Source organism: Rattus rattus, chromosome 9 (assembly GCF_011064425.1).
Source record: "Rattus rattus isolate New Zealand chromosome 9, Rrattus_CSIRO_v1, whole genome shotgun sequence".
In the NCBI taxonomy this organism is placed as follows: Eukaryota; Metazoa; Chordata; class Mammalia; order Rodentia; family Muridae; genus Rattus; species Rattus rattus.
Window position 1 is genome coordinate 92,089,722 of NC_046162.1, and position 23,316 is coordinate 92,113,037.

A 23,316-nucleotide genomic window follows, 5' to 3' on the forward strand; every position below is an offset into this window, starting at 1 on the left:
GATATTGAGTGATCGTAAGGGCCTAGATGGGGGAGATGGACCTAATGTTTGCAAGGGGTATCCTGTTCTGACCTTATTCTTGGTATATTGTGCTCTCTCACTCTGTCTATCTGTCTCTCTCTGCTTCTGCTCCCAGGTGAGCAGTTCTGCCTCAGCCCACTTTCCCCTACCACATCATTCTCCCTCACCAGAGGTCCCCAGTGACAGGGCCATGTGGCAGCCATGGACTGAAACCTCTGAACTGAAAGTAAATCTTACCTCTTCTAAGTTGATTTTCTCATGTACTTTTGTCATGATAAAAAGCAACGAACACGAACCCCTCCTATTCCACTCCACCCCTGCCTTTCCCTATAGACACACAGGCTGGCCACACCCAAGAACAGAAAAGGTTTATTGAAAACTATATACAGTTTGTCCAGGTCCTACAGGTTGCAATCTGGACCCACCCCGCTCACACCTCGGGCAGTTTCTCGGCCCCTGATGGAGGCCAGGACTGAGACCAGGGTACCCAATGTGGATCTTTGTCTGTGAACTATAAATACCCTGGAGGTGGTGGGCAAGGGACAGGGAACGGATCCCTAACCTGATCTAGTCACAGTCAAGAAGGGAACACTACTCTGAAACTCAGGCCCGTGGACCTAGTGAGGCATCCGGAAATCCTCCTCTTGCAGGAGGCCTTCCTGAACATGGGGACAGTCTCCCGCGCTGCCCCTCCCACAAGCTTCAGAGGCTTGCCTAGGGATGCTGGGCAACCTTCCTCTCAAGACTGACTCAGGGTCCAGAGCCACTGGAACCATCCCCAAATAGAGACGGTGATGGAGAGGTCACAGCACAGGGTCCAGGCCAGAGCCTCAGGGGCAGTGTTGGAGGTCAGGGGGTCCCGCTGTAGGAATAGTCTGCCTTGTTGTGCATCACCAGCCGATCATCCACGAAGTAGAAGCTGTCAGACTGTGTCTCATACGGATGACGAATCATCTCACTGACTGCAAGAGAGGCCCACCCAGGGCAAAGGTCAGGACCCTGAGCCAGACCCTGTAGGGACTTTAGAACTGGGAGAGAGGGAGGCAGGGACAGATGAACCACTTCAGAGAGTTCCTCAGCCTCTCTGAGCCTGTTTCCCTCCTGGGGACACGGGAGTGGCGCCAGGTAAGAAAGTGATGCAGGGTAGGTGCACGGGGACCAGATGCACAGGTACCGCCCCCCACCTCCCGACCCTGAGCCTGGGTTCTCCACATCCCCACTCACTTAGCTCCTCGGAGAGAGGCGGGAAGTCATAGATGTGCTCACAGGTGTTCTTGCTGCTGGGAATGCAGAAGCCAAAGTGGAAGTCGAAGCTTTTGAGGAGCTGGTTTCGAAAGTAGTGCCTCTCAATCATGCGGAAGTTGTTGACCGGCTTGTCTCCCACTGTGAACTCCACCCTGAGTTAAGAGAAGCGGGCAAGGCTGAGTAGCTTCCACACCAACCAGCCAGCCAGCCAGCCAGCCAAGGGACTCCAGGCTCCAAGGCTCCAGGCAGACCGCCACCGAGAGGCTCTGGAAGGGGGCTGTTCCCACCCTCACACTCGCCCCCCAGCCCTCACCCCAGCCCAGTGACTCACGTGGCTCCCACCTGCCTTAGGCGGAGGAAGGCAGGTGTGAACTGGTAGCGAACAAAGCGCCCTGCATTGGGGTCCAGGTCCCGCCGGTTGATGGGCAACCGTTCTGTAATGTACCCCAGCTGGGCTCAGTGGGCTTCAGGCTGGGGCCTTTGCCTACTCCACCCTCCCCCAAGGACCTCTGATCAAACGTTTCTAAACTCTTCAGGAGATTCTGGTACACTTTTGTTGAAGAGTGGTACCTACAGGGTTCTAGATCAACAAGTCACCAGTGTTCAGGGGTTCCCAGAGCCATAGGATGCGCATAGGATTATGGGAGGCCTTAGGGGCTGCAGTACCTAGGGAGGCCAGCAGAGGACAGGCTGACCAGTACTTAAACAGGGCAATGCTCCCAACATGTCCACCCTGAGAAACAGTGGTAGAAAAAAGAAGAGGCCTGTCTGCCCACAGACACCTGAGTGTGCTGAAGTTCAGGTCTGGACTGTGCTCTGACCTCCCCGTGGCTCAAAGAACCTAGACAGCCCGCTCCACTGTGCTTGCCCACCTTTTCCTCTCAATGGTGCACCAATCCCACTCACCGGAAACAGGGGGCTTCTTGATTTCAAAAAGAACAGTCCCTGAGTCCATGTCCCGGATCTTGAACCTGACGAAGTCAATCTTGTAGATATTCTCCTCAGGGGAGCACAGGTAGTCTATGGGAGACAGGCAGCTGAGCAAACAGGGACCCCAAAACACCCACTGTGGATTCAGTTTTGGTGGGCCCCTGTCTTGGAGAAGCCCCACAGTGCAGGGGACAGAATTTTGTTATGGAAGCCTGCCTAGTTAAGGATGAACAGGGACGATCCTAGTGGCCTCAGAGGCAAGGCAAGTCACCTCCACCATACCGACCCTCCCACCCTCTTGGCAATCCTTATTTCAATCTCGGCTTTGCGAGGTTGGCATGCATCCTTCGGACAACCGGACCTCCTGCCTAGTGGAAGCTTCCAGCATGAGGGGGACTTCACTCCAAAGGGAGCATGCAGCTCTCGGGGGGGGAGGAGAGTTACAGTTCTTCCTGGGCATGCGCCCCACCCTCACCACACACAACCCTGGGGCGTGACATCTAGGTGTCAGGCAAGGCTGATCTTGAAGGGAACTTTCCCTTGCACAGGCTGTATTGGGGCAGGCTGGTACCCTTCCCTGCTGCCCTGCCCCGCCCCTCCCCCACTGTAAGCAGCTTACGCTAACCCAGCTCTCTTAAGCAGCTTATAGGGCTCTGCGTACTCAGGCAAGGAAGCCCTGGGACACAAGGGGCCGGCGCTGCCCCACAGATCCTCGGCTGATCTCCCAGTGGGAGGAAGTCTTAGCAAACAGAGGGAACCCTTAGAGGTCATCTTTCCAGCCTTGGCCCTGAGCCAACCTCAGGAATAAAGTGCTCTCTGGTCTTTAGAGAAAAGAGCACAGAAAGGATGCAGTGGGCACAGCAGGTGCCACAGGGATGAGGCAAGGAGAGTCCTGGGCTCAGAAGGAAGCCAGGAGAGCTAAGCGTTGCCTAAGGGAGTTAGTTCATGGTCTAACCCTTACCACTCTTTTGTCACCGTTTTTTTAAGCCAGGATTCCATGTCGCCTAGGCTAACCTCAAACTCACTACGTGGCAGATGCTGGCCTTGAACTCCCGGTCTTCCTGCTTCATAAAACTTACACCAAGTCCTAGGGGGAGGCCCTGGCAAGAAGTAGGAAGGTGCAGAAGAAGGCTGTGGAGGCTTGGGTGCTGCCAGCCTCCACTGTGTACCACATCCTCCCCGCTGACCTACAGAGGCCCGGAAGTCACCCTCCAGGCCCCTGGGCCACCCCCTATTCCTCTGTGGTTGAAAAAGGAAGTGAATATAAAGCCATTTTCTCTTCCTTAGGCCTGTCTCCTCCTCAAGCCAGGGGGGGCAGCCCCCTCCAGGAAGCCCTCCTGACAGCGTCTCTAGCACCTTGGAGCTGAGGTCTGAGATAAAGCTATAAAAAGACGCTGCAGAGCAAAAGGAGAAGAGGGGGCAGAATTGGAAGCAGGACCTTAGTTGTCCAACTCCCAGGAAAAGCCGCCTTTCTCACTGCAGGCCCAGCCTAGGACCCTCTCCTCTCACCCGGAACAACCTGTCACCCTCAGTCTCTTACACTGCAAACTCAACTTCTGGGACTCTCTGTCCTTACAAGGAGCGAGGATCTCTCCTCAGCCAAGAAAAACCAGGCCCAGGACCCAAGGTCAGGCCAGAGTAGTTGAGCAGCGGTGGCTCAGAACCCACCTGCTCTCTTCCTTGAAGCCACAAATAGCTTCCTAAGCTGGATTCAGGGCCTGGTAATCCAGGAACAGCAAACCTCAGACCTATGTGATTAGGGTCACAAGATGGCAGGCAAGGTGGAGGAGAGACCTGGAACCCTGTTTTCAAATGCTGCACAGCACAGGGCTCTCAAGAGGCACTTGTCTTTGCTCATCCTCTGTAGGCTATGAACTCCCTCCAGGTTGGGAGACACATGCTGTGACTTCACCTGGAAGCTTCCTTCGTTGCAAAATAAGCCTCCAGTTATCCAGGACTGGGACAAGTGAGCCTGCCCTCCACCCACAGGGCTAAGCTAAGCTAAGCTGTAAGGGCTGCTATTACAAAATGCAGCCCACTGGCTTCAACATCAGCCTGGTCGAGGCCCCTCCCTCCCTCCCTCCACTGATGCCTGCTTGGCCAAGGGAGCAAGCGCTCTGGAGGTCTAGCCAAGAATGCTGCTGCCTAGCCCTGGAAGGAGGAGGGAGGCCCCCAGGGACCCAGATGTACAGGCCTGTCATCCTGGTCCCCTCCACAGCTGTCTGGGAGCCCTGGCCTCTGTGGCTCCTGGGGCTAGAGAGGGTTTACTTCCACACTAGCACCCATGTCCATCCCATTAGAAAGGGAACACAAACGGAGACAGAGCAGGGTGCCGGTGACCCATCCATTCCAAGGCAACGTGTCACTCTCTCTCCAAATACCTTCCATTCTTCAAGGCTCGGCCAACCTCTCTCCAGAAGACTCTCTAGTTGTTGTTCACTGTCTGTGGTAATGCCTGCCTTTGCCCTGAATGCTCACTTATCTGCCTGCAGGCAGCCACTCTGAACAGTCCTGTGTGGCTTCCAACGCTGCTGATAAAGGAGCTGACAGCATGCATAGCATGCCAAGCATTGTCCAAAATCAGAAGACTGGCTCTATTTTCACAAATAACCTTGAGGGAGGTAACATTGTTCGTGTTCCCATTTTACAGATGAAAAGGAAACATGCTCCTGCAAATGAAATTGCATCCCCAAGGTCACACAGCCAATTACAGGGCAAACTCTGGGACTCTGAAAACTCAGCTCTAGTAGAGACTAGGCTTCCCTTGATGAGAGAGCCCCAGAAAAAGAACAAGTCCTGGCTTGGGGGGCACGCACTTGCTTCCATGACACGGCCCACAGCCAACATAGGGAAGCACACTTTCTGATCAATAACGTTCCTGGGCAGAGTATGGCCTCAGCCCTCATTGGGGAAACAGGGCAATAACGGTCAGGGAGCCTGTGGGTTTTCCTTGCCTCCACCTAGCCTGAGGTGGCCACTTTAGACAGACTGCAACGAGGCACACTCCTCTGTGCGAGCAGCCTCAAAGGGTTCCGAAGACTCCACAGGGGAAAGGGTTACAGATGCAGCTGCTGCCCCACCTCCACCATGGGAAAAGGGGTGGGCCCCCTGAAATAGAAGGAGTGGGGTGAAAAGAAGCCACTACAAGGAGAGGAGGGGCGCAAGGGAAAGAGCGTGGAGATTTCAGACTTGGAGGCAGGGAGAGAAAGAGAGTAGGGGGACACAGAGGAGGGGCATTGCGTGGGGGAGGGGTGGGGGCCGGACTCTGAGCCTCGTGGGCCCCCTCCCGCGCTCTCCCTCCAGCCCGCGGGTGGCGCTCCCTCGCCGGTGCTCACCGCCCGTGATCCGCTGCAGCCCCAGCACGTCCTCCGGCCCGATGGGCTGCTTGCCCTGCAGCGGCCCCAGTCTGGGCCCCGGGCCTGGCTCCGGCTCCGACTCGGACCCGGACTCGGCTTCCGCCCCAGGCTCCCGCGTGGGCTCCACGCTCCGGTTCGAGGCCCCTGGAACGGGCTCCGCCCCCGGTCCGGTCCCGCCGCCGCCCTTCTTCACCTTCATGGCCTCGCGGGGCCGCAGATCCTCGCCCGCTGCCACCGCCGCCGCTGCTTGCGCCGGCTGGAGCCAGGGGAAGGGGGAGCGTCCGCCGCCCCACCCCCGGCCGGGCCCCAGGTGCCGTCCCGCCTTGGTCACGCCCACAGGAGGCGGGTCACACATGCCCCGCCCACCGTCTGGCTTCTCCAGCGGTGGAGCCAGAATCCTGGGGGTCCTTGTGAACTTTTTGACAATGTAGATACGGAATACCTCTCCTCTTAATCTCTGGTTCCAGCCGCAAGGTCTTTCCCTGATAGCGTTACCCTGCCTTCAGCCCAAGTCTTAACCTCCCACCCCCACCCAGTTCTAAAGTACTTCCCCTCAATTTCCAGCTAACCAGCCTGTTTTTGGTTTTGTTTGTTTGTTTGTTTTTGGGTAATGCATTAAATGAAATTATTTGTTTGTTCCCTGACCCTTCCTACACTCTGTTCCTCATAACACCCAGCACTAGCACCACTGCTTCTTGTAGCCAGTCCCCAGTACTTTCCTCTGTTGAACTGAGTTACTATCCCAGGGCTGTCACTGGCTCAAGCTACTCCCCACTAGAACTCTGGCTAAATAGCTGATTCTGGCACCCAATAGGCAGGCACCACAGCCCAGGTATCGAGCCATCCAGGCTGCTCAGGACAGTGAGGCAGGAAGAACATAGCCAGGTCCGGCATGGGGGATCTGTGAGCTAGAGCAGAACCGTCTGCTTCTCACACAAGGATGAGTCATACATCAACTCATATTCAACCAATGTTTATTGATGGCCTAATGTATATTTCTAAAGAGCCCAATATACAGAACACTTTTACACGCTTATCACATTTAATCCAACCCTCTTCTGAGGGTGACATCATAGTGCTTTCTCACAGAGGAAAACCTGAGGCTCAGTGAGGAGCGGCTTATCAAGCACTCTCCAGTTCATAAGTGCAGAAGCCGGAATCTGATTCAGGCCTGTTGGGTTCCAAGTCAGAAATGTTTTCTCCTGTTCCACATTACCTCTGAAACGGTAGAGGGGAACCTTAGCCACAGGCAGAAGAAGCAGGTTCTAAGCCACTGCCTCCTAAACCAGGCTGTCCCCAATGGTGACACCAGTCAGGAAGCTGAGGAAGGAGGGAGACGGTCTCAGAAGTGGAGAGGATGGGGCTACAATTCAACCCAAGGATTCCCCTAAATTCACCTCTCTGCATAAGTATGCTGTGCTGACAGACTGGAAGGACAAGGTACCCCTGTCCAGAGGTAGGCAGGCAAAGGCTTTTAAGTTCCAGCCAGACATGGAGACCCAGAAGAGTGCTTTCTGAGCAGGCGTGGAGGATCAAGTCAGTGGAGTAGGAAGGTGAGGGAAGATGAGCCCATTGAGGAGTGGCATCCGTAGAGAGCCCATGGGTGAGAGTGAAGACAAGTCATCCCCAGCGGTTCTCGCCTTCGGTTCTCGCCTTGGCCTCTCGCGTGGCTAGAGAGGAGGGCTCCTTCTGACATGCTGCCTGGATCAATCTATCTTCTCAGGCTTTTTCCAGGATTTGTGAGTTTCCAGAAAGATCTTGACCAGAGACAGGAGGATGGGCACAGCCATCGGCAGGAAAAGGGGGATGTAGATAGCAAACTTCTGGTCATCGGGGAAATACAAGAGGTGGAGGAGTGAAGGATCAAAAAAGGCACGCTCGGAGGAGGTCACGGCTTCCTGGCTGGCAGCAAAGGCGGATGACAAGTGCCCAAGGGCTAATGCCTTTGCCGCCTTCTGAACTGCAGCCACAGCCCTATATACCTAGGAGGATGAGGGGTGGGGGTTAGCAATATGTCCTAGGTGGGGGCAGGGGAAAGATCCTGGCCTGTCAGTCAGTCCCCTCTGTCTCCCAGGGAAGTTTCCTGGAGTCTACCCAAGTTATGTGGAGGTAAGTTAAAAAAAAAAAAAAAAAACATGGCTGTTGTTTATTTTCTGAGGGTCAGCTTGAAACTTTCATTTGTCCCCACATAGACTCCCACTAGGGAGCTGGCACAGCTTCCAGAGGAAGCCTGAGGTATTTATTTAAGGATGACATGCTCCCAAGCTCCCTGGCCCATCCCTTCCTGGCCTGTTTACCTCAGAAGCCACATCATCCTTGATGACAATGTTGCTGATCTTGCCCAGAAGCTGGGCCAGGGAGGTGAGGGTAGTGGTAGCTGTGGCCAGGTTCTCCACTGAGCGAGCCCAGAGCAATCGGTCCAGCTCCCAGGTCATGAGTCCTTCACTCTTCGGTCCTGAAAGCAGGCATTTTGGAGGCACCTGGGGCTGAGCAATCCCAAAGAGCAGCCTGCGGAAATGGCACAGGAACACCAAGGTTGCTGTGAACAGGTGTGCCAACGCCAAGACCCAGTCATTCTCAGTTTTATGGAGAACCACTGGGAGATGGGGAGGGGGGAGGGAGGGAGGGGGGAGGGAGGGGGGGGGAGGGGAGGGAGGGGAGGATGAGCAGCAGCAGCAAACAACCCAGATCTCCAAACCCCGCCTTGACCAAGTCTCTCCCTTCTCCACGCTGGAGTTCCAAGGTCCTCTCTGAAAATGGGGCTGTGGTTGAAGTGTTTCTAGGATCCCCAACTTAGTTTAGCCCCTCTCTGCACCCTTTCTTTGAGCAAAGGGACTCCATGGGACAGGCACGAAAGGTTCCCCTTTGACAAGGCGTGTGTGCTTGAAGGTACTGCTAACCATCAGAATACACTCCTATTTAGCCCAGACACCTTCTTAGCACCGTCAACATAGAGTGTCAGGGGCTAGCCCAAAATAAATAGCGGTTATCTTTTAAAAAAAAAAAAAAAAAAAAAAAAAGCTGGAAGGATGTCTCAGTGGTTAAGAGCACTGGCTGTTCTTCCCACATCCACTTGATGGCTCACAACTACCTGTAACTCTGGTTTCAGGGGATCCAAAGCCCTCTTCTGGTCTCCGTGGGTGGACACCAGGCATACATGCAGGCAAACCATCCATACACATAAAGTGAAAAATAATAAAATTCAAAAATGAAAAAACGAGGCCAGGTGAAGACAGTGTATGCCTTTAACTCCAGCACTTGTGAGGCGGAGTCAGGCAGATCTCTGTGAGTTTGAAGCCAGCCTGGTCTACATAGTAAGTTCTAGGCCAACCAGGGCTATGCAGTGAGACCCTGTCTCAAAGAGAAGGAAAATAACAAAACAAAGCCACCACTGTAAGCACAGCTGGAAAGCTGGCTCCTATTTCTCTGAAGACGTTTGCAGCTGCTCACGCTCCTTAGGAGAGGACCCCTTAGAAATGGTTCTTGGTCTCACTGGGGACCTAGGCAGCCATAGCACTCCACCAGGTGGGAGTCCATTTTGCCCTGTCATCTCGTCTATGCTCAAAGACTATGGCCACACTGTCTGTAGCCACAGCCTAGGGGATCACACAGGGGTTTACCTCAGCTGAGCCAGGAACACCTCCATCACCTGTGCCATGTCCACCTCAACTCTCACTGGCAGCTCCGAAGCATTATAGATTTTAGGATCAACATTGTATACCTGGAAATGGGGAACGAGGTTACATCAACGCCACACAGAACCCTGCCATCTCTGCTTAGGACCCAGAGGCCAGAAAAGAAGAGGCAGATATGGCTTCTGGTAGTAAGTCTAGGGGCAGAGGAAACTTGTTTTTCTTTTGAGTTCCCATGTACTTAAGTACTAAAGAAGCTTTAAGTCCATTATTCTAACTGCCCCTTGAACGTCCTATGACATTCCAGTCATTCCGTTTTAGAATTCCTATCCGTGGCCCAGAGAGGCTCCCATCATGGAGGACTCCTCCAGGGACTGCTAAGTCCAAAGGGTCACAGTACAAAAAGCACTGACAAAGGTGAGACACAGCTGGGCTGGCAGAGGAGGACAGCACAGCCCTGTCACCTCCTTCCTACATGCTCCTCCCCACAGGGGCACAGATGCACCCTGCCCCGCCCCCACCCCGACAATCTCTATAGACTCTGAGGCCTGCATAGGGTGACTATTACCATAATGCCACCCCAGCGGGGACTGTGGAAGGCATTGGTGGCCACTGGAGCTCCATCCTTGTCCTGAATGTAGAGGGGGGAGTGAGCGAGCTCGGGCACATAGAGCAAAAAATTGAGCACAGGGTACAGGGAGGCAGCGCTGGACCCTGTGGTACAAAGAGGGAGTTAGAACACCGGAGCAACTGATTCCCGCACCATAGTCCAGGCTCAGCTGCCCCCTGGCTGGCAGGACTCAGTACAGTTCTTGGCCACACTCCCGCTAGGCTCCTTTCCTCCAGATGAAGGATTATAGTCCTAGCTTTAAGGTTCCCCTAATCCAATGAGCACAACTGTCCATTCAAGCTCTGCCCTTTGGGCTGATGAGATGGCACAGTGGGTAAAGGTGCTTGCCAACGGGCCTGATGACCTGAGTCTGCCCGCCATGATCTACACAATGGAAGAGAAGATGGACTCTCGCAAGTGGTACATTGACCTCCCTGTGCATAGCACAGCAGGCCCCGCAATGCTCACTGAATGAATGAATGAATACATAAATGTTAAAAGAAAAATTAAGGAGTTGGAGAGATGTCTCAGCAGTTAAGAGCACTGGCTGCTCTTCCAGAAAACCCAGGTTCAATTCCCAGAACCCACATGGTGACTCACAATTGTCTGTAACTCCAGTTCCAGGCTATCTTACACCCTCACACAGACACACATACAGGCAGAACATCAATATACATGAAATAAAAATAAACACATTATTAAAAAAAGAAAAGGAAAATCGAATTCTGCTTTCAGAGGTTGTAGCTGTAGGCCAGTGACACATGCCTGGTACACACAAGACCCTGCGTTTGATCTCCAGTACCAGGGAAGCAAAATCAGTGGTTTTTGGTTTTGTTTTTTTTTAAGCTGGGTGTGGTGGGCACATAACTATAATCCCAGCACTGGGGAGGTAGCACCAGAGGATCAGGAGTTCAAGGCCATCCTTGGCTACACAGAAAGCTTGAGGCTAGCCTAGGATTCACGAGATCCTGTCTCAAAAATCCAAAACACAATAGAGTTCCCACCTTTCTGAGGTGCATGAGATTTTGCCATGGACAACGAAAGGGATGAAAGGGGAAGAGGTAGAGGGGCAGGGGGAGGGGAGACAGACAAACAGACAGACAGACAGGCCGACAGACACTAAACCTTTCCAAAGCACACAGCCACCTCCAACCCCACGCTGGCCTGACAGAAGGCCCTGCTCAGGAACTCACCCAGCCGGGACTCCACTGGGTTGATGACATGGGGAAGGCTGTGCATAGCCAAGGAGTAGCTGGATGAGGCGGGGTCAAAGCGGGGGTTCACTCCCAACATGGCGTAGTAAAGGATCTGCGGAGCAGAGAGGGATAGGCTACTCCATACACGGCTTTAGTGTCTACTTCCCCTAAGGTGGAGGTACCGTGTGGAGTACACTCAGGACAAGCAAACTATACAAGACAAAGTCGAGGCTCAGACAATGTACATGCACGAAAGAAAATAACAGATTCAGGGTAAAGTGAACACATTAAATACAACTTAGAAGACTACATTACTTTCCAGGTTTCCAGACAGCCAAAGAGGGGAACAAACAAAGATTGGGTCCACAAGACCCAATCGGGTCGGCTTTTCAAAGACAACCACTGACACTAGCAGGACCTGATCAAAAATCTCCCACGTTGTTTTCCCTACAAGAACTGGGTGTGATACTTAAAGCCAGCAGGGTTCCTATGGCTTTATTGTTAAAGTGTTCATTTCAGAAAGCCTTTTTTTTTTTTTTTTTTTTTTAAATAACTTCCTGGGACTGGAGAGATGGCTCAGCTGTTAAGAGCACTGACTGCTCTTCCAGAGGTCCTGGAACCAACCACATGGTGGCTCACAACCATCTGTAATGAGATCTGATGCCCTCTTCTGGTGTGTCTGAAGACAGCTGCAGTGTACTCATATAATAAAAAACAAACAAACTTCCTTAGGGGCAGCTGATGGATTTAACATTTAGGTATAACGGCTGAGTAAATCCTTGGGAAGTAGCATTGTCAAGCCACTCTAGTGAAACTCCCTGAGCTGGACACCAAGGAAAGAAGGTCATGAAACCTGCCCTCAAGGGATCAATGGACTGATGGACATAAACAGGTGTACACGTTGCTTCCCACAAGCTCCACACTTGTACCTGCTCACACGACACTGCCCTACATATAGCTGTACAAGCAAATCATCATGCTCTGAGAGGAGGGCAGATGCTCACAGAAACACTGAATAGGCATAGACTTTGAAAATGACTCTGTAACGCACTCCTGGTCTTACCTGAGAGTCCACAGAGAAATTGCCGGCAGCGCTGAGGCGGTTCAAGAAAGGCTGCACATAGCGCTGGACGGCCTCCTCAATGTCCCAGTGGACATCATGGGACTTGGGGTCTGGGTTGAGTAAACTGAAAGTGATTTCATAGCCTGTGGAAAGAGGAGGAATTCAGAAATGTCGAGGAAAGAGGCAGCCTCTACCCCATGTCATCTGGATGGGACAGAGATGCCATTGAGGAGCCAAAGAGAGGACAGAAGTGAGGTAAGAAACACTGCTGAGTGCCTTAGGGAAAAAATGGAGCCAGGCAGTGGTGGCACACACCTCTGATCCCAGCATCTGGGAGGCAGAGGCAGGCAGATCTCTGAATATGAGGCCAGCCTGGTCTACAAGTGAGTTCTGGGACAGTCAGGGCTACACGGAGAAACCCTGTCTCAAAAAAAAAAAAAAAAAAAAGAAAAGAAAAAAAAAAAAAACGGAGGGAAGAGAGATGGTTCAGAGCTTTAAAGTATTTGTTACTCTTGCAGAAGACCCAGGTTCAGGACCCAGCACCTATATGGTGGCTCACAGCCATCTTAACTCCAGTTCCAGGAGATCTGACGCCCTCTCTGACCTCCAAGCATACACGCTGTACACATACACACTTGCAGACAACACACACATACACATAAAATAAATCTAAAAAGAAAAAAAATTGAAAATGGAGAACAAGAAAAGGAATAAGCAGTTTTCATGGATTTCCTGGTGGTCTACCTGACTCATTTCTTCTCCCTTTCTAAAGCAAAGCCCAAAGCCCTACCTAGGCTGGACTTGAGTGGTCGCCTCTTATCAGAGCTCCACTTGTCCTCAGGGAGGTGGTCGGCCAGAGCAGCAGCAAGCACATCCTCTGTCAAAGACATGGCCTGGGCCACGTGGACTATGCGACGGCCAATGATGTTGAAGGCTTCCCGGTGGATCATGCCCCGTATGACTGCTGTCCTCTCGGGCCCGATGTAGCTCATCATGTCCTGTGCAGGGCACAGAGCGGGAATGCTGTGGTTCGGTGAGGAAAGCACACAGGCACTTCTTCTTCTTTTTTTTTGAGATAGCCTCTTGATGTAACCCAGGCTAAGATTTGAGATTCTCCTGCCTCAGCTTTCCAAATGATGGAATTATAAGCATGCACATTACATAAGCCCAGCGCTGGCTCCTATCCTAAGGAATTTGGCCTATTGTCATCAGCTGAAAGGTTGCACCACACTCTAGACTTGTACTGAGCTGTTTCTTCTGCTTTTCATTTTCCCCCCAACACAGGGTTTTTCTGTGTAGCCCTAGATTTCCTGGAACTCATTCTGTAGACCAGGCTGGCCTTGAACTCAAGAGATCCACCTGTCTCTGCCTCCTGAGTGCTCAGATTAATGGCGTGCACCACCACCACCCAGTCACATTTCTCTTTCTCTCTCTTTTTTCTCTCGTTCTTTTGTTAATGTTGCTGTGTTTTTAAAGATAAAGTTTGGACTGGAGAGATGGCTCAGCTGTTAAGAGCACTAGCTGCTCTTCCAGAGGACCCAGACTCCATTCCTAGCACATGCATGGTAGCTCATACTGTCCAGATCCATGGGATCTGATGTCTCCATCTGCACAGATATGCAGGTCAAACAGAGACTGAAATACAAGAAACAAATAAAGGCTCGTTTCATTTTATTTTGTATGTATGAGTATTTGCTTACATATGGGTATGTGCACCAGGTGGATGCTTGGTGCTCAGAGGGGCCCGAAAAGGCACTGGATCCCTGCGATCGGACTACCATGAGCCCCATGTGGGTGCTGGGAACTGAAACCCGGTGGACTATCTGCAAGAACAGCGAGGGCTCTCAATACCGAGTCATTTCTGACTCCCTTTTTGCTAGCTTTTTTGAGAAAGGGTCTCATGGAACCCAGGTTGGCCTTGAGCTCTGCAGCTGAGGATAAACTTGAACTCCTGATCCTCTTGCTTCCACTCCCCACCACCCCCACCCCAACCCCCAGTTATAGGCATGTGCCACAATGCCTGCTTTTTTCCTGGTGTTTTCTTCATTAATTTGGTATCCCTGAACATTGAGCTTGTATGAGTATTCTCATATATTTCCATTCCTTTCTCCTTCACAGTAGATCCAAGGGCAGGCAACATTTAAATCTTTAGGATCGCATAAAATGCTGAACTAGAAACCAAGAAAGGCAGATCCAATGAACAAATGCAAGTGCGGTCTCTGAAACAAGCCCAGGGCCAGAGGCAAAGGGGCTCATAGCACTGCACCTAAGGGTGAAGAGCTGGAGGTAACCCAAATGTCCACCAGAGACGGTGAAATACAAGTGCAGCTTCACACAGCACCACAAATGGTTCTCTAAAATACTGAGCAAAATCGAAGGAGCAGAACAAAGTATGGTATCATGTATCCATGTCTCAAGTATGTAAGACTGCCTGGGAGGGTGGTGCACACCTCAACCCTAGAACTCAGGAGGCAGAGGCAGATACAGTTCTGTTACGTTCAGACCAGCCTGGTCTACATAACCAGTTCCAGGAGAGCCAAAGCTACATCATAGAGAAACCCGATCTCAAGAAAACAGGGGTAGGGGTGGGGGATTGGACTGAAGAGGTCACTCAGTTGGTAGAGTGCTTGCTTATGCTGCAGGAAGCCTAGGGTTCAAGCCCTGGTGCTGCATAAAACAGGCACAGTGGTGCATGCCTGTAAATCCTGCACTTGGGGGGTACCTCGATGGAGGAGATGGGAAATCCAAGGCCATCCTTGGCTACAAATTGAAGCCAGCCCTGGTTACATGAGACTCTGTCTTTAAAAATCAGTCACTAGCACTTTGACCACACACTGGTCTTGGGGTTAGAAACACCCGAATCGTTGTAAGTGAATAAGTCCCCACTGGTAGGTTTCTTGTAAAACGTGGAACTTTCTGTAGCAGGTAGGAGTTACAGGCAGCACTCCCACAGGAAGGTGGCTTGGGAGAGGATGAGCTGACAGAGAAAGCAAGTCACCAGTGGCTCTGCTCAGCCTACCTGGGGAAGAAGGGAGGAGTGTTCCGAGATCACATACACAGTCAGGGAGCCCTCTGCTTGCTTCTCCGGCTCAGCTAACAAGGCTTCGGCCTCTGCGGACAACAGTAGTGGTACAGTAGAAGAGACATTATTCCAGCCTTCTGAGGTCCTCAGGGTGCTTGAGCCAACCCTCCCTCACACTCAGCAAAGGCAGGAGCCGGGCCTGAGCAAGCCGGCCCACCTCTCTGACCACAGGAGGACTTGGCTGAACCCCGAGGCATCTATCTCACTCTCAGCTTTCTCAGAGAAGCTCTGGTGGTTAAGACATAGCATGGGAGTCACACTTAGATGACCCAGTTAGGGCTACACGACTGCTGTGATGAGACACCATGACCAAAGCAATCTGGGGTGAAACGGGCTTATTTCAGCTTATACTTCTAAGTCCATCCCTGAGGAAAGTCAGGGCAGAAACTCAAGCAGGGCAGGAACCTGGAGGCAGGAGCTGATGCAGAGGCTGTGGAGGGCGCTGCTCATTGGCTTGTTCCTTATGTCTCACACAGCCTGCTTTCTTATAGAACCCAGGACAACCAGCCCAGGATGGCACCACCCATGATAGCCGGGCCTCCCATCAATCGCTAATAAAAAAAATCCTTACAGCTCAATCTTTTCCTTCCCCGGAGTTGGGGACCAAACCCAGGGCCTTGCGCTTGCTAGGCAAGCGCTCTACCACTGAGCTAAATCCCCAACCCCCTTACAGCTCGATCTTAGGGAGGCATTTTCTCAATTGAATTTTTCTCCTTTCAGATAACTCTAGCTTGTGCCAAGTTGACATAAAACTAGCCAACACAGGAGACCGGAAGGAAAAGAGGACATCTCATCAAAACTGTCATACCATGCACACTGCCCAGTGACAGTGCCTCCTCCTCGTGTTCCAAAGCTCTCCGGTAGGCCTTCTGGAATCGACACTTGATTTTCATTTTGTCTGGAAGGGAAGAACACATGAGGGCATGAGACCTGACGGGCCCGTCCGGTTGAGCACCTCCAGCACCAAGGACAGCGGGACGGCTCTTCAGAGAAAGAGCATTGTACCAGGAAGCGACAGCAGCCACTCCAATCATTACTGCAAAGATGACAGCAGACACATGACATTTACCTTTCGCCCTAGCTCCTGCCTCTGCCTGTGAGCTCACTGGTCCTCTAGCTAGAAATCCCCAAACTGGGGGAGTTTATTTCAATGTACATTATATCACTCGGGAAGAGGAGAAAAACTATGGTCACTCCAACTGCTGCCCCCAAGCAACCAGTCAATGAACACTGAGAAAAGCAGAGCACCAAGTACAACTCAGTAAGTCAGTAATGGAACAAGGTTGCCTGCTGTCTCCTCTATTGGTCAGGGTCCTTAATGGTCCTCTGTGAACCAATGTAGTAAGCAAGGAAAACAAAACCTAAAAAATTCAGAAGTGGGCTGTAGATGATTGGGTGGATTAAGAGTGCGCTGCACAGGGGTTAGGGATTTAGCTCAGTGGTAGAACGCTTGCCTAGCAAGCGCAAGGCCCTGGGTTCGGTTCCCAGCTCCGAAAAAAAAAAAAAAAGAGTGCACTACACAAATCTTTCTTTCTGTCACTGCCATGCCATCCAGACTGAGGAAGACCTGGAAACTCCAGGGTCACGTGAGCCACGGCCACATGAGCCACAGTCCCATAGGTAAGCACCGCAAGCTCCCAGGAGGCCGCAGGAATGCTGGGGGCAAGCATCACCACAGGATCAACTTCAACAAATGTCACCCAGGTAACTTTGGGAAAGTTGTCATGAGGCATTACCACCTGAAGAGGAACCAGCGCTTCTGCCCAACTGTCAACCTGGATAAACTGTGGACACTGATCAGCGAGCAGACACGGGTCAATGCTGCAAAAAAACAAGACAGCAGCTGCTCCAGTCATTGATGCTGTCAGACTGGGCTTCTACAGAGTTCTGGGGAAGGGGAAGCTCCCTAAGCAACTGGCACCGTGAAGGCCAAGTCTTCAGCAGAAGAGCTGAAGAGAAGATTAAGGATGCTGGTGCTGCCTGTGTCCTGGTGACCTGAAGCCACCCAGGAGGTTAATTAAATGCTAACATTTTCCATGAAGAAAAAAAAGAGTGTGCTGCACAAGCATGATGATCTGAGCTCGTGTCCCCAGTTTCCACATAAGAGTCAGATGTGGGGGTTGGGATTTAGCTCAGTGGTAGAGCCCTTGCCTAGGAAGCAAAAGGCCCTGGGTTCAGTCCCCAGCCCCAAAAAAAAAAAAAAAAAAAATCAAGAAAGAGTCAGATGTGGGGTACATGGCTGTAACCTCAGTGCCGGAGGGCTCCCTAGGCAGCCATTCTGGCTGATCAGGGGCTACACAGAGAGATATTACCTCAAGAAACAAGCAAACAAAAATAAAGTGAATAAAAGAGAGAAATAAAATGATAGAAGACTGTTGTAAAAGCAGTAGATAGATATAGACATGTGGACAGGGCTGCCCTTTATAAGGCCTAGAGATTTAGGGAGTCTAAGGTAACTCAAGGTTAGTGAGCCACCCTGTTTTAAAAAGTAAGGTGGAGGACTGGAGAGATGGCTCAGTGGTTAAAAGCACTGACTGTTCTTCCCGAGGTCCTGAGTTCAAATCCCAGCAACCACATGGTGGCTCACAACCATCTGTAATGAGATCTGATGCCCTTGTCTGGTGTGTCTGAAGGCAGCTACAGTGTACTCATATATAATAAATAAATAAAATATTAAAAAAAAAAAAAAGTAAGGCGGAGGGCTATAGAGACGGCTCAGTGGTTAAGAGCCCTGACTGCTTTCCAGAGGTCCTGAGTTCAGTTCCAGCAACCACATGGTCCTGTGCCCTCTTCTGGTGTGTCTGAAGACAGTGACAATGTACTCATATACATGAAATAAATAAATAATTCTCAAAAAAAAAAGTAAGGTGGAAAGCAATAGAGGAGGACACCTTGGCTTTGGCCTTGGCTTTCCATTCTTGTATGCACACAAGTGTCCATTCATGCTCGCTCACTCTTACTGTGGCTCTTCCTCCTCTCTCCCCTGTCTCTCTCTCTCTCTCTCTCTCTCTCTCTCTCTCACACACACACACACACACACACACACATGAGCTAAAAAGTATCTATAATTATTTATCGCATACACACAAAACAAGAACCATGGGCTGGAGAGATGGCTCAGTGGTTAAGAGCACTGACTGCTCTTCCAGAGGTCCTGAGTTCAATTCCCAGCAACCACATAGCACATACTCCAGCCCCAGAGGATTCGATTCCCTCTTCTGGCCTCCACACACACGTGTTACACAGTCAGGCAAACACTCATACAGACGCATAAAATAAAAATAAAACCAAAAAAAAATTATTTTTTAAAAGGAGAGAACCATCTGAAAAACTGCTAAGCCTGGGAACAGTGGAATAGTTAGTTCAGCAAGATGCTCACACACACAGAGCCAAGTACCCACAGCTGCACCAAGTAATTGCGTCTGAGGTCACTCACTGAGCCAGGAACTAAAGCCAGCCACAGCAGCATGTATTTGTAATCCCTGCATTCAAGAGGCTGAGGCAGGAGAATGTACACATGTCGGAAGCCAGCTAGAGATACACAGGAGACACTGTCTCAATAAACAAGCAGACAAAAAGTGAACAAGAAGAAAGAAGTAAAATTATAAAAAAAAATTTATAATTTTTTTTGTAAATGTACCAGCTATTAAGGAATGCTAAGACAGTTTAGATGGCTTTAATATTGTACTTCCTTTTTATTGGAGACAGGGTTTCACTATGAGCCCTGTATTAGCCTGGAACTTGTAGACGTAGACCAGGTTGACCTGGAACTCCACCATACAGATAGCTAAAGTGATTTAAAGAGTGAGATAGAAAGTAATCGTGCTGGGGCTGGAGAGATGGCTCGGCGGTTAAGAGCACCTGACTGCTCTTCCAGAGGTCATGAGTTCAATTCCCAGCAACCACATGGTGGCTCACAACCATCTGTAAAGAGATCCGATGCCCTCTTCTGGTGTGTCTGAAGATAGCTACAGTGTACTTAAAAATAAATAAATAAATCTTAAAAAAAAAAAAAAAAAAAAAAAAAAGAAAGTAATCGTGCTAAACACCAGGGACTGCTGCTTAAAAACAAAGGTGCTCGAAGGAGCTCAGGAGAAGCTGTGTCCTGTTAGCAGATGCTGCTGAAAAGCAAGTGAAGGAATTATAAAAGGTCCTTGGTGACTCTCAAATTGTTATTTTAATTCTAGAACCAAAGATCACATTTTATCATCAAAGAAAATACTGATGAAAAAACAAAACTTGAGGGCTGGAGAGATGATGGCTCAGCGGTTAAGAGCACTGGCTGCTCATCCAGAGGTCCTGAGTTCAATTCCCAGCAACCACATGGTGGCTCACAACCATCTGTAATTGGATTTGATACCCTATTCTGGTGTGTCATAAGATAGCAACAGTGTACTCATATAAATAAAATAGGTAAATTTTTTTTTTTTTTGGAGCTGGGGACAAAATAGGTAAATCTTTAAAACTATTTATTAAAAAAAAAAGTCCAAGGGGCTGGAGAAATGGCTCAGAGGTTAAGAGCACTGTTAGCTCTTCCAGAGGTTCTGAGTTCAATTCCCAGCACCCACATGGTGGCTCACAACCATCTATAATCAGATCTGGTGCCCTCTTCTGGCCTGCAGGAATACATGCAGGCAGAAAGCTGTATGCTGTATAAATAATAAATAAATAAATGTTTAAAAAAAAAAAAAAGGAGTTGGGGATTTAGCTCAGTGGTAGAGCGCTTGCTTAGCAAGCGCAACCCCTGGGTTCAGTCCCCAGTTCCTAAAAAAGGAAAAGAAAAAAAAAAAAAAAAAAAAGTCCGGGACCAAAGAAACCATGTCTGAAAAAACAAAAATATCCAACCTCAAAAATCCCATTCCCCAAGGCCTTCTCTATCTTTCTTTGCTCTCCAGCAGTTGAGTATGGAGTCCAGGCTCCCTTGAGACTCCACTACTAAACCAACCCTCCGGCCTTTCAGTATTTTGCCTGTTTCTTTCTCTCTGATGTGACTATAAACATCTTAAAAACATTACCAATTTATTATTCACTCTCAAGTTCTAAGTGCCTAACAATAAAGGGTGTGATGCTAAAATGACAAAGATGTGAATGCACGGGCTGGAGACATGGCTCAGTGGTTAAGAGCACCAACTGCTCTTCCAGAGGTCCTGAGGTCAAATCCCAGCAACCACATGGTGGCTCACAGCCATCTGTAATGGGATCCGATGCCCTCTTCCGGTGTGTCTGAAGACAGCTACAGTGTACTCATATACAAAATAAATAAATAAATCTTTAAAAAAATAAGGGGGGAGGGTTTGGGGGATTTAACTCAGTGGTAGAGCCCTAAGTTCGGTCCCCAGCTCCGGAAAAAAAAAAAAAAAAGATGTGAATGCACATCTGGTGTCACTTCAAACTCCCGTTTTCTTTCAGGTACATCCTGTTTTCTCTTTACACTGATTGGTATCAATTGCTACTGATAAGGAAGCATAATTTACCTTATGAATCAAATTACTGTCACAACTACAGACACTGTACTTAAGGCTAGCACCCGCCCCAAATAAACACTGTTCACTCCATTTTTTTTTTTTTTTTTTTTTTTTTTTTGGAGCTGGGGACCAACCAGGGCCTTAAACGCTTGCTAGGCAAGCGCTCTACCACTGAGCTAAATCCCCAACCCCCACACTGTTCACTCCAAAGGAGATCTTTTCTCTTTGGGATTTGTTAGGCGCAGGGGCATAGTTTACTGAGTAAAGACACTTGCTACCAAACCTGATGACCTGAGTTGAATCCCCAAGACCAGGATCCATACGGTGGGAGGAGAAATGACTGTCGCAAGTGGTCCTCGGATCTCCATACGGTGATCCACAGTACAGACACATCCACACATACATACATGTGCGCGCGCGCACATTAAGTGTAATGAAACATTTTAAAGTAAGTTATGAGACGTCCGTGCTCCTTCTATGCAATCTAACTCTGGGTTTTGGGGCTCAGATGGAAAAAGCAGCCCTGACACCTCTCAAGAGAACTCACATTTCAGAGGGATCTCTCGCTCATGCACAACGGTGAAGGGTAGCTTCTCCTGGTCGTCCAGGGGCACAGAGTCTCTTGTAAACACAACTGTGACTGGCACCATGAGCCGGAGCTGCGCGAGGGATGAGAGGCATCGAGGCCTTGAGTAATGTCTGCACCTTACAGGTGGGCTGCCCCCCCCCCCGTCCCCCAGCCCAGGTCGTTCCCACCCACTCTCACCTGCAGAGCATTCAGTCCACTGATCTCTGAGTAAGGCAACGGGGCACGGTAGGTCTCGGTCGTCTTCCACCAGAGAGGCAGTCCCAGAAGGATGGCCACCGCGGCGAAGAAAAGCGCTGCACGCTTGCCTCGGACCACCTCTGAGGACACAGAAGGCCGACTAAGGCACGGGAACCAGTGCGATGCCCGCCACACCGAGATCGCAGAGTGCGGGCGACCGGGAACACCGAGCAAGCCGCTCCCGCGTGGCGGGCCCCCAACCCCAGGATGGAAGGAGCTGTCGGGCTTCTCGCGCCCCACCCACACATTCCGCCCGCCAGACCTCCGGGCTGCGCCCTCCACCCGAAATCCACCGCACCTAGGTCTGTGGCCGCAGCTCCCGCGGTCGCCATGCTTAGCTTCCGGCTACCCAGGTCACCTATGGGGCGGGGCTTCGTGAGCTTTCTCCAATCGGAAACTCCAGAATGAGGGGGCGGGACCCCGATGCGCTACCGCTGCCGATCGCGAGCGACACTGCTGACGCACGCGAGTGAGCAGGCGGAGCCTGTGAGCGAGTATCCATCCTGCTATACACTAAATGTGAGCCCAGCTTTCCAAAAGTGCACCCGGTACTGTTTAGCTCTACAAAGCCAGTTTAGAGAGAAGACAAGACTCACTATGTAACCCAGGCTGGCCCTCGGACTCAGGAAGAGCCCCCTGCCTCAGCATCTCCAGTGTAGGGGGTTACAGGCATGCACCATCACGCTCTGCGAAAGGGGAATATTTACTTAAAATGAAGCCGAGCTTATCAAGAACCTGACTTCCGAAAAGCCTTCTAATGTCATCTCTAACGTAGGTCAACTCTTCAGAACACCAGCTCTTCAAGGCTTAAAGACAGAACTGAGAACTGACAAAACGGTAACTTTTTAGCATGATTGACTACTATGCGATTAATTTTATTTTAGTGTTGAGACAGATCTCCCTATATGATCCAGAGGGTTAAAGTGATCCGTCCCTAATGCCTAATGCTTGGCCTCCCAAGTAGCCGAGACTATAGGCACAGGTCACCACGTCGAGCTTCTAGGATTTAAAAATCTGTTCCCGGGGTTGGGGATTTAGCTCAGCGGTAGAGCACTTGCCTAGCAAGCGCAAGGCCCTGGGTTCGGTCCCCAGCTCCGAAAAAAAGAAAAAAAAAAATCTGTTCCAATTTGAGCGACTTCAGACTGTATAGTAATGCCTCTGGTTCAAATCCCAACTGAACAACCTCTTATCCTCTCTTTGTGTCTTCCATGAAAAGGACAACAGTATCTACTTTACAGAGCGTTGTTAATGCACATAATAGTGTTTAGAATAGTGCCTGGTGGAAGCACACAGAAACTGCTGAGTTAGCTGCTTTTGTTATAAGGTCAGGCCTCACAGAGCAGAGCATCAATGATAGTTCCAATTCACAGCTGTCTACTGTCACCCTACCTCACACTCTAGCCCAGTGGTGATCATTCACCACAAAGCCCTATCAGTTCTGACTTTGTCCAGACCCTCAGATAAATCCCTTCTCTACTTGGAAGTGGGTCATAGCCTTTAGCAAACCCCTAGACCCCTACTTAGTTCTGCAGCCCCGAGTCTTGGAAGGTTTCCTTATTGGAAAGGACCTAAGTGCACATTCTTCTGAGATGGGAGAGAACTGGCCCACTCTGATCCCTGCTTGTCCTCTTGACTCCCTTTGAGCCTTGCACAAAATCTGTCTGAGGAGTTTCTCATCGTGCTGGAGCTGCAGTCCAGTGTCAGTCCCTGGAAGACCTGTTACCCCTCACCCCCTTTACAACTTCAGCTTTGGAGATCAGCAGGTAGGAGCCTGAGCTGGGCATGGTGAATCGGGTAAAACCTTCCTCCACAAACTTGAAGCCCAGTAAAACCCAGATCTCACCTCACCACCACCACCACCACCACCACCACCACCACCACCACCACCAC

At 50.5% G+C, this 23,316-nt stretch overlaps 2 protein-coding genes across 2 annotated transcripts; both read right to left on the reverse strand.

Annotated features, from left to right (window-relative positions):
- Positions 1-366: 366 nt before the first annotated feature.
- Positions 367-5,864, reverse strand: Unc119 (unc-119 lipid binding chaperone). Its single transcript, XM_032913709.1, has 5 exons — positions 5,532-5,864; positions 2,173-2,286; positions 1,598-1,700; positions 1,246-1,418; positions 367-983 (listed from the first exon to the last, which is right to left on the reverse strand). The coding sequence occupies exons 1-5, from the start codon at positions 5,749-5,751 to the stop codon at positions 871-873; spliced, it is 723 nt and encodes a 240-aa protein (XP_032769600.1). The 5' UTR covers positions 5,752-5,864; the 3' UTR covers positions 367-870.
- A 645-nt stretch (positions 5,865-6,509) lies between these two features.
- Positions 6,510-21,801, reverse strand: Pigs (phosphatidylinositol glycan anchor biosynthesis class S). The gene is made up of 12 exons (XM_032913323.1): positions 21,725-21,801; positions 21,367-21,506; positions 21,148-21,259; positions 15,944-16,033; positions 15,073-15,164; positions 12,844-13,051; positions 12,054-12,196; positions 10,988-11,102; positions 9,753-9,898; positions 9,173-9,273; positions 7,850-8,060; positions 6,510-7,534 (listed from the first exon to the last, which is right to left on the reverse strand). The coding sequence occupies exons 1-12, from the start codon at positions 21,756-21,758 to the stop codon at positions 7,259-7,261; spliced, it is 1,668 nt and encodes a 555-aa protein (XP_032769214.1). The 5' UTR covers positions 21,759-21,801; the 3' UTR covers positions 6,510-7,258.
- Between the last annotated feature and the right edge of the window lie 1,515 nt (positions 21,802-23,316).

Coding starts and splice junctions, on each gene's coding strand:
- Unc119 (XM_032913709.1), bottom strand. CDS start 5,751: ATGAAGGTGAAGAAGGGCGGCGGCGGGACCGGACCGGGGGCGGAGCCC. Junction 2,287..5,531: donor GCTGCAGCGGATCACGGGCG/GTGAGCACCGGC, acceptor TGTCTCCCATAG/ACTACCTGTGCTCCCCTGAG. Junction 1,701..2,172: donor CAAGAAGCCCCCTGTTTCCG/GTGAGTGGGATT, acceptor GGTACATTACAG/AACGGTTGCCCATCAACCGG.
- Pigs (XM_032913323.1), bottom strand. CDS start 21,758: ATGGCGACCGCGGGAGCTGCGGCCACAGACCTAG. Junction 16,034..21,147: donor GCGAGAGATCCCTCTGAAAT/GTGAGTTCTCTT, acceptor CTTCCCTTCCAG/ACAAAATGAAAATCAAGTGT. Junction 11,103..12,053: donor ATTTCTCTGTGGACTCTCAG/GTAAGACCAGGA, acceptor TCTGCTCCGCAG/ATCCTTTACTACGCCATGTT.